The sequence below is a fragment of the Sebastes fasciatus genome, chromosome 20 (genome assembly GCF_043250625.1).
Source record: "Sebastes fasciatus isolate fSebFas1 chromosome 20, fSebFas1.pri, whole genome shotgun sequence".
Lineage (NCBI taxonomy): Eukaryota > Metazoa > Chordata > Actinopteri > Perciformes > Sebastidae > Sebastes > Sebastes fasciatus.
This window is the reverse complement of record NC_133814.1, coordinates 18,511,990-18,522,529: the sequence shown is the minus strand read 5'-3', so window position 1 is coordinate 18,522,529 and position 10,540 is coordinate 18,511,990. Positions and strand designations below refer to the sequence as shown.

Sequence of the window (10,540 nt, the reverse complement as noted above, 5' to 3'; positions counted from 1 at the left end):
CCCTCTCTGTGCTGCTAAGCCCGATGGGCTCCGGCCCACTTACTACAGATGGCCCTCCTGTCATGTCAATGCCTGCGCTTTAGTGGGGGACAAATAAATTAAATTAGACTGATGCGAATGCAAGTTCAGGGTCATACCTGAAAGTAGCACTGCAATATCAAGCATGACTCACTGAATCTGTGCTTTCATGCTTTTGAGGAGATTTGATCATGTTTTCTAGACAAAGTACACCATTGCTATAATTACTTACTTACTTACTTGCTATAAATACACCTTACCTATGTGTGTCTCACATGTCACTTGGTGTCTTAAGTGTTACGTCAAGGAGGATTAAGGTAATAGGCTTTCTTCCACGCAGCCCATGTCCTGCACTCACAGGCCTATTTCGCATGCTCCTCCAGGAATATGGACGCCTTTAGTGTCGCATTACATATCGCTTTGGTATTTTATCTCATCACACCTGGATCGTCAACTTGTCTGACTGGTTGCACCTGCACAGATGACAACTTGGGAAGGTAAGTGTCCACTGAAACTGTACAAACTCTTAAAAGTAGGTTGTGTGTTAGTCATAACCCTTTTGTTTTAAATGTAACCTGCTAAAGAAATTGTTCAAAAACCTACAAAACACTATCCATAAATTTGCACAAATGGTTTATATACATTACATGAGTAGCTATAAAGACAAATATGCACTTCTATTGTCTAAACATATCTCATCTTACCATTCTAGGTCTTTACTATGTATGGAAACCTCCATGGGACGAATCCCAGAGGACATCCCATATGATTTCACTAAAATCCGAATTGAAAACTGCCACCTGACCGAGTTACCTCAAGGATCGTTCTCTAAAGTAAGCGCCTTGGAGTCCCTCTGGCTGAATTTCAATGAGATCTCCCTGATGAACATCAAAAGCCTGGATGGGCTGGCCAACCTGACTGAGCTCAGGCTGCAAGGGAACAAGCTGACTTCGGTAACATGGACGGCGTTTCAGGACACACCGAAACTGAAGATTTTGGACCTGAAGCACAATCGCCTGGACGTCCTGCCTGAACACGCTCTGAGACACTTACCTGCACTGACCTACTTAGATTTATCCTTCAATCAGCTTAGTGTCATATCAAAAGATGTTTTCACTAATTGGCCGCTTTACCAAACCGCACAGAAAGCATGGGGGAAAGAAGGGTTGGTCTCAAATGTGGTTCTGGCACTACATGACAACCCCTGGTTGTGCGATTGCCGCCTCAAAGGCTTCGTCGAATTCATCCGGGCGGTCAGCCCTCCCATCATTCTCATGAACTCTTATTTGATGTGTTCGGGCCCCGCCTCCAAAGCTGACAAGTTTTTCCACGAGATCCAGTTAAAAACATGCATGAAGCCGGTGGCCTCTGCCCCAGAGACTAGCATCACTTCACCTCTCGGAGCAAATGCAACACTCACATGCTTAGTGAAGGCCAGGCCAGGTCCAACCATTCAGTGGATGTACGCTCTGAAGATTATAAGAGGATTTGCTGGTAAGATTTTTTTTATTACTACTATCCATTAAACTGGTGTGAACCTGCTCTGTGAGCACTTAGTGTGGTATATGTTGAACTTTCAGGCTGCATCTGCTTTATGAAAAAACACAGGAACAATTCCTTCTTTATGGTTACCTTTCTATGTCTTTATCAGATGTAAACAAACCTCTGATTTAAACGCTCTGACGCTATGGTTTCTACTTGCAGCTACAGAGACTCACGTAGACGAGGAGACCGTCACCTCCCAGCTGGTGATCCCCTCTCTTCACCTGGCAGACCGAGGACTCTACACCTGCATGGCCAACAACTTCATCGGCAACTCCTCTGTCAGCATCACGGTTAACATCAGCTCCTCCAATTCCTCCGCGCCTCTCCCTCCACCTGTCCCCATATTGTCGTCAGATGAGAATGCCTACATTGACATCCGCATCGCCAAGCAGACAGTTTACGGTATCACCCTGGAGTGGTACGCAGCAACGGACAACCCACTAGAAACCTGGTTCACCATCCACTTTGGCAAATACGATTCACACAAAAAGGAGTTGATCTACATCGGCCCCGGCATCCACAGCTACACCGTCAGCGACCTGCTTCCTGTCACCAAATATGAGGTGTGCGTGACCCTTAAGAATCATCCGCCGAGGGAAGGCCAGTGCATCGTGTTCGTGACGGGAAGTGACATCAGCGAGCTGGAGCAAAGAGAGAGACTCATCCACATTATCGTCATTGTGTGCGCCATGGTGCTGGCGGTACCAGCCGGCATGTTTGCCTGCACCACGGAGGCCAGGTTCAGCTGCGTGGATCGCTGCGTGAAACTGTGGAAGAGGCGTAGGCTACATGGAGAGGACCTGCAGACGGAGAGGCAGGGCACTTTTGACAGCCTGCAGGCGGCCAGCGATGAAGGCCTGTGCAGGGACTCGGGTGAAAAGACAAAAAAGAGTCAGAAGTCTGAGGATAAGGGCAAAGGAGGAAGTGCAGCTCAACTGTACTAGCATCAAAGTCAAGAAATGTACATACATGTAAATAATGTCAGTGTGCTTCTCATGTATTATTATTAAATTGGAGTCACAGGGCGAAGCATTCAATAAATACCGGTGATCATTGAAAAATCGCTAATGCATGAGAGGCACAAACTGGGGCTATTAAGTATATAGTCATCTTGTAAATATATATCTCAAGCTATCAGCTCAATGTGGAGATGCCTTTCTTCCTTATTATAAGGAGAGTTTGTTATTATCTGTGTTAATATACATGTACAAAAAGAAGTTTGTGATAAAATGCATTTCATATTTCTTTGGTTTCAGTTTTTTTCTTAACGTTTTGATACTGAATGCAAAACATATCCTGAATTTAAAGAAATATATAAATAGTATTTTGTAATTTTCTTTATTGTCAACTTCACCAAACTAAATTGTAATCATGTGTGTTGCTTCAAGAGATTTCAATCCACTTTATGTTGAAAAAATATGTATTTTGTATTATTGTTTAAAGAGAAGTCAGAGACGAATGCTGAGACATACTCAGATTTTTTAGCACAATCACTCTAACAGGATTTGTTACGTAAGCAGTGTTTTCCCTTGCATTTATACATACACTCTAAGCAGATTAAAGGGATTTTCTATCTGAATCCTAGTCAGCAGGACATGATATTTCCATTTAATGACAGTTCCAAGGTCATTGTGTGTCTCTACATCAATTGTAGGCAAATAGAGAGTATTTTACTTTTTCAATTATTTTTTTCAGTCTAATTGAAAAAATATATATATTTTTTTTATCTAAATGCGAAAATGCACAAACATTTTAAGGTAACAAAAACGCAACGATTTTTAGTTTCAGGTGATTATACATGAATGAAAGCATTTATATTATATTCAATGACTGCCAGTAGATCCCCCTAAATCCAACACACCAGTGTGCTTCAATTTAAAAGGCTACAAGTCAAAACTTTGGGGAACCACTGGTTTAATCTTTAATAATGCAATGTATTTCATAATGTTATCATATGTTAACTGTGAAATCATCATCTGTAAAGTTACTTTACTTATACTCATAGTATAATTTGGCAAAAAAAAAGGCATGGTATAGTATGTCGAAAAAAAGTCATAGTACAGTATGTCAAACAAGTCATAGTGTAGTATGTCAAAAAATATATAAAAAAAAAAAAAGCCAACATAGTATGTCAAAAACATTAAAAAAAAGTCATGTCGAAAAAAATTCATAATATAGTATGTCGAAAAAAAAAAAAAAAAATGATATATGTTGGAAAAAAATCCTGGTATAGTATGTCGAATTTTTTGGAAAAAAGTCATAGTATATTATGTCGAAAAAAAGTCATAGTACAGTATGTTGAAAAAAATAGAAGTCATGGTATAGTAAGTTGAAAAATAAAAAAGTCTTACTTAAGTTTGTCGAAAAAAAAGTAATTGTATAGTATGTTGAAAAATTTCAGGAAAAAAGTCATCGCATCGTGTATCGAAAAATTCCATGAAAAAAAGTCAGTGTAGTTTGTCGAAAAAATAAGTCATAGTATAGTATGTTGAAAAAAATTCAAAAAGTCATAGAACAGTGTGTCGAAAAAATAAAAGAAATCATAGTAAAGTATATCGAAAAAAAGTCATGGTGTAATATGTCGAAATGTTTTTTTAAAAGTCATAGTATAGCATGTCAAAAAATTAAAAGTCATGACATAGTATGTTGAAAAAAAGGTTGCAGTATAGTATGTCAAAAAAATAAAATAAGTCATAGTGTAATATGTCGAAACATTTTTTAAAAGTCATAGTGTAGTACGTCGAAATGTTTTTAAAGTCATCGTATAGTATGTCGAAAAAATACAAAATTCACGGAATAGAATGCCGAAAGGATTAAAAAAGTCACAGGATAGTATGTCGACAAAAAGTCATAGTATAGTATGTCGAAAATTTAAAAAGTATGATGCAACGTAAGGCTGCGAATTTCTCAAAATGGCTGCCAATGGCAACCTGGCAACAAACTAAACTAACTTAAACTAATAAAGCCTCCGGACAAAATGGCACACAGACTAAATTATTTTCAAATATTTATTCAAAATCAAGACAGTACAAAGACGGTACAAATATGTTACTTCAAAGGACCAGGCAAGTGTAATTTATAGTTAAGATATATAGTTAATCTCAACTCATTTCAGATAGTTATAAGTTAAGATATAGTCAGATACAAGATGATTACAGCAATTAAAGGACTCTAATTGTATTTGCCTACATTTGAAGGCATTGAGTAACATGGAAAGTAACTGTGAGAGGAACCTAAATGTTCGACACAGACTCTATATTTCAATATCTATATCTATAAAGGAAAAGTTATATACATAGTGATCTGTGCTTGAAAATCTTAAATGGAGTTAGATGGTTTCATTTGTACTGTATGTTCTTTACTGCTGCAAGATACAACAGGGAAATGTTCATATCTTGTTATATATGCATATATATACACATTTAAAATGGACCCATGTTATTTATATAAAAGCATTTTTTCTAGAATAACACACTCAAAAGAAATAAACGCAACTCTGTTAGCTCGTATTAACCGTGAAAACCTACAGTGGCACATTGTAATCATACAAAAGAGCAACCGCTCAGCTCTTGAGCGGCTGATGCAACAGTAAAAATATTAACACACGGGTCCTTTAGCACTTTATAAGAAGCATGTTTTCATGACCGTGTCATTCAGCTGCACGCCCCCAGTGAGCGAGAAGAAACGTTTTTATAGTAGGATTTATCGGGTTAAATCCTAGATCTGTGTTTTTATACACTTTTCAGGAAGTTATGCAACTTATGTATACACAGTAAGTCTTAGTAATCCTCTCCCGGGTGCTTCTTAAGATGGTGTAATCTTCCTCAAGATGGCAGTGTGAATTATCTTCCACTGCACCAGAGACTCTCTCTCTCTCTCTCTCTCTTTATCTAAGCCAGGTCAATGGAGGATGCCCGCTTAAGACATAAATATCTGTAAACCTTCCTGTTACACCCCTTTTTACCATTTACTCATGAATAATCTACAGGTAGGCCCACCCTACCAGATCATCACATGAAGGAAGGAGAACTCTCGGACAGTAGATGAGCAGTGGAGTCGTCAAAGAACCTTAAACAAGACGTTTGTGTGACGGAGTTAATAATAACCTTTGTTGCTCTCAATGATTTTCTGCTCGAGCTTCATTTTAAGCTCCGACACCAAAGCAGAGCTGACATTTCCCTCTTTGCGGCGATTCGATTTTGCTATTTTGGACCCCTTGGAGGTCAGCATGCCGGATATTGTCGGGACCGCCCGGGGCTTCTCATTGGGCCGCATGTTACACGGGGGCGGAGGAGGGCTAGGGGGTGGAGGCTTCGGCCGTGCACTGCTGGTGCCCCGCTGGGGGCTTCTCTCTTGGTTGACAATAAGGAACTTATCTGCAGGGTTGTTGAATCTGACAAGGGGCATGTTGAAAGTCCAGGGCTGCTGGTCCCTGGGTCGCCTCTTAATGATGCGACGTGCCGGCATGATCCTGTTCGACTTCGAGTTGCGCAAGTACATAGCTGCAGAGATCAAGGCAGTCACCCCTACCAATATGCTAATGATAACAGTGACCATGCCTAGAGCTCTCATAGGATTGTCCCTACTTTTCATTAAAAAGGCCGCCATAGGCCCCTTGAGAGGAGTCTGCGAAAGAGCACAATAAAATAGTTTAAATTAAGTCCCAAGGGACTGAATCCAAGCGTAACATTTGCCCAAAGCATGCAAGCATGAGATGGATGCGCAAAGCACTGACAGAGGAGGCCCAAACAACATGTCTACCAACAATGTGACACTCCCACACTCAGTCATCCGTCTTCCTCCTGTCCTACAGTACAGGACTGCTGGTGCAAAGCTAAGAACTATACAACACTAGTTGTTGGGAATGCGTCTGGCAGTGCGGTGCATTAAGATTTCTCTTTGGCATGTGACCGATGAGGGCTGAACAAGAACGATGACAGTTCATGAGACCAAAACGGAGTGAAGTGTATGTTTGTGTGAGGAAAATGGAGATGAAGTGAGCAAATCCAGGTTTAAATCCAAAGGAAAAGGCTCCATCTTTGACACTTTGACAGCCTTATAGTCAGTCATGCTCTAGAAAAATAAGTATTTTAGATTATAAAAGATGGGTTTTGGCGGTGTTAAAACCCAAACTACATTATTAGAAAAATAGATTATAAATTATAATAATATAATATTAAATACTATTCCTTCAAATGTGCTCCAGTACTCTAGATATCTTTTTAAAGGTTATGAATGAGTACTGTAGTACAGCTGTCAAATATGTCTCACTTGAGTCTGCGCACCACTTTGATATAGTTACTCTCAGGGTTGATTCGGGACTTTTTCACTGAGTTACAGTACAGGATTGTGGATATGCAGATTGTCAGTAAAATGAGGGTAGTGACAATGCTGAGACAAATCCCAAAAACAGTCAGCGGACGCTTGCTGAGGCCCATGAAGTATGAAATAACTCGACCTTTGATCTGAAAAGCACGATCACAACAGAGAAACACCAAAGATACCGAGTCATCTCAACATGTCGAGTAAAGATGAATGAAAACATGGTGAAATCATAGAGTAAAACATGGATTAATGTAAATGACTGAAAACCTCAAAGGATAATGCTGCCGTTATTTTCATAGTTATATCTTCAAATTTACTGTAGAATCATTGTTTTTGGTCTCTTAATGGGACTTGTTGCTAATAATAAAAGCATAAAAACAACCAGCATTATCCTTATGAGAATATGAGATCAATGAAATGTGACTGGCTGAAACAAGGATGCTGAATTAGCAGCTGCGTAGTATGACAACAATGCCTATTATCATACGTTAAACTGCTTGAATCTACAGCTCGTGCTGCCTTAAAGCTCAGGCTTGGAATAGAAAGCGCTGCGAGCATGCTGCGAGTCAGAACTAAAAAAAGTCTTACCGCCTCTGTGATATCGATGTTGACCACAGCCGTTGTGCTGAAGGATGGCGAGCCTCTGTCCCGGGCTTGGACCACCAGAGACCACTTGCAGTCCTTCTCCTTGGTGATGTTCTGCACGATCTCCATGGACTTGATGTACGGCTTCAGCTTGATCTCCCCGGTGTCTGTGTTGATATCAAACGCGTTGTCAGGATCGGCCGTCATGATGGAGTACTCGATGACGTTGTTCGGAGACTCTGCATCTTCATCCACTGCCTGTAAATAGTAGCAGAGTAACATAAAATAGTTGCATATTTCGATCATTTTAATACATGCTGGACTGTAATGTCGTAATGAAGGAACAATAGAGCTCTGTGGCACAAAGGAATAATCCATATTAGGCTTTAGATACAGGTGACACTTAATAGGTTAATAGGATCAAGTCACTGTTGGTTTAATAAGATAAATAGGTAACACTTTTATACTAACCATCCTTAATAAATGGTAAATTGATGGTTAATTAAACTTTAGTTAATAATTATTATTGTTTACAAACAATGAAATTAAAACGTTTATAAATTATTAGTAATTATTATTATTATTAGCTATAATTTACGTAATTTTCTCAGTTTGTGGAATATGAAATAATTAGTTTATAAATTATATATTGTATCATAGCTGATAAGAGACGATAACAATTGCATTCTGATTAGTAAACTATTTATTAACAGTTTATTGTTGCACAAATAACATTGTATATACTATATAAAGTATTTGTTAATGATTACAAGATTATTTGTAAACCTCTAAGAAATCATTTGTAAAACATCTATAAACATTATATGATAGATGGACCAGAAACCAACTACCATTGACAAAGTATTAACTATCTATCTAAATAATGTTCATTAACCCTTTACAAAGTATTTATTAACTACTTAACAAGGTATTATAATCATGAGTTGCAACTTTATAACAGCCATTCAAATAATGTTTATAGATGGTTTACAAAACAATTAACCATTAATAAAGTATTACAAATATGTGGTCCATCGATCTATGTAGTTTTGCAAATGATTTCTTAAAAGTTTACAAATTATTGGGTAATAATTAAATACTTAATATAGTATAGAAAATGTTATATGAGCCACAATAAACTTTTAAATAAAAATAACTAAATTAAAGCATTACTAATGATAAGTACATATTATTAATTTTCATTGCATTGCTTGTTAACAGTAAAATAACTTTTAACAAAGTTTAATTAACTATCAATTTAACATTTATTAATGATTATTATAAAGTATTACCCATTTTCCAACATTAGATTTTTTAACAATAATTAATCCGTTTTGAAATTCTAATAATTTTGGATTATTTCATTCAAATATTGGCAGTCCTGGACTTCCATACAATGTTTTCTAAATGTCAGTATGACCACAAACGACTAGTGTGTTCATTGATTTTCAGTACAAGGAGAAAATGATTTGACATTACGTACCTCTACTCTGACAGGTGTTCCAATAATCATTGTCTTCTCCAGGAGGTTTTCATCAAAAGCTGGAGTGTGGTCGTTCATATCGAGGACGGTGACAAAGACTTCAGACAAGCTGAACTTCCCCTCCGAATCTTCAGCCTTGACGTAGAAGTTGTATTTGGACCTGACCTCTGCGTCCAGGCTGGTCCAGGGCTGCGTGGAGATGAGGCCTGACGACGGCTGGATGGAGAACCTGCAGATTCAGAACAGAGGATGAGTCATAACGTCAGCTGTCCACTCTGTGTCAAACACCAACCAGGTGTTTCTAATTCACAGCACATCACATCCTGTGAACCTCCACATGACTCACATTAATAGTTCACTATAAAAAGAAGATTTCCCTCCTTTATTACAGCGAACAAGTTGACAAGTTCAAATGTTGAGTTTATCTCCATTTGTCTCAGAAATCATGAAGATACAGTAAGCTAATATTTCCTCTAGTTGGTCAGAGGTGTTGTAATGTGTACAGCTTTTGAATTTCATTATTTTAATTTTAATTAGTTCAATTTCTTTTTTGTTTCCTGCCTTCTTTGTCTGTTTCCTGTGCTACTGTAACATGTGAATTTCCTCCCTGATGATCAATAAATTATTAGTTATCAATATAAATAAATAAAGTCTTAAGTTATTTCCGCCAATCATGTTATGTATGTTTTTTGTCCTGAATATTTGAGTTTGTTTGCCTATTGATTCTGATAATCTTTTTTTAATTTATTTTATTTTTATTTTTTTATTTTATTTTATTCTAGGCAGATACACTCTTATGAGCTTTTACTAATTAAAGCAAATTTTTACATATTGCTGTGTGTTTTGCTTTACAGTATTTTTTTATTTATCTGATAACTCACTTAGTAATTAACAAATTTAAGTGACATTTGATAGAAAGTTGGGATTGGCCAACGAATAATAGTTAATTTCTGGTATGGATCTGGATCAATTAGCGCCAACATTTGGCCATATTTAAAGCACTCTATGTTTTGATTCAAACTTTCCTGAGATGTGAGGTGTAGAGAGAGTTTTCTGGCACCAAATTTGGGAAAGAAATTATTTGGATCGGCCTGAAAATTGTTTTTAATTTGTTTTTTGTTTGCCGTTTTCCTTTAATTAACATATAACAAGTTGATATAAACTATCATAACTCTCTTTGACATACTATCTCATACTGTCTAATTTTAAACTTTGTTTACAGGTGCACACTCCTCTTAAAAACTCATCACCACCATCAACCAGTTTAGCATCACTGTGTTTTTTCATGCAGATTTGGATCCACAAAATTTCTAAGCTTTGTATTTCAAAGATCTTACGTGTAGAATATCCAGAGGTTTTATTAAAAACAAACACTGTGGCAAACAGCAGTGCATCCTGTGCGATACACTGCACTAATTTTCACCAAGTTTGTGTCGTTTTTCTACAAGCAAAAGCTCCTGCCATCAGATTACTGTCAAAGATGTTATAATCACACAAGTATTTTACACATAATAAATTAATTTACAGCATCGCTGTAGGTTTGGGCTTTCGGAGTGCTTTCCAGTTCAACTTTGGGCGTACTGC

At 37.6% G+C, this 10,540-nt stretch overlaps 2 protein-coding genes across 2 annotated transcripts in view; one reads left to right on the top strand and one right to left on the bottom strand.

Annotated features, from left to right (window-relative positions):
* The first annotated feature begins 130 nt into the window (after positions 1 to 130).
* On the top strand, positions 131 to 2,832 carry LOC141758564 (leucine-rich repeat, immunoglobulin-like domain and transmembrane domain-containing protein 2). Its single transcript, XM_074620104.1, has 3 exons — positions 131 to 515; positions 731 to 1,512; positions 1,723 to 2,832. The coding sequence occupies exons 1-3, from the start codon at positions 406 to 408 to the stop codon at positions 2,505 to 2,507; spliced, it is 1,677 nt and encodes a 558-aa protein (XP_074476205.1). The 5' UTR covers positions 131 to 405; the 3' UTR covers positions 2,508 to 2,832.
* A 1,731-nt stretch (positions 2,833 to 4,563) lies between these two features.
* The window catches only part of LOC141758497 (cadherin-related family member 1a), a 120,675-nt gene continuing 114,698 nt past the window's right edge, over positions 4,564 to 10,540 (bottom strand). Inside the window, exons 18-20 of the mRNA XM_074619991.1 lie at positions 8,957 to 9,185; positions 7,477 to 7,731; positions 4,564 to 6,189 (exon numbers count right to left, since the gene is read on the bottom strand). Coding sequence (XP_074476092.1) covers positions 5,659 to 6,189; positions 7,477 to 7,731; positions 8,957 to 9,185 — 1,015 coding nt within the window. The 3' untranslated portion in view covers positions 4,564 to 5,658. The remainder of the gene's footprint in view (positions 6,190 to 7,476; positions 7,732 to 8,956; positions 9,186 to 10,540) is intronic.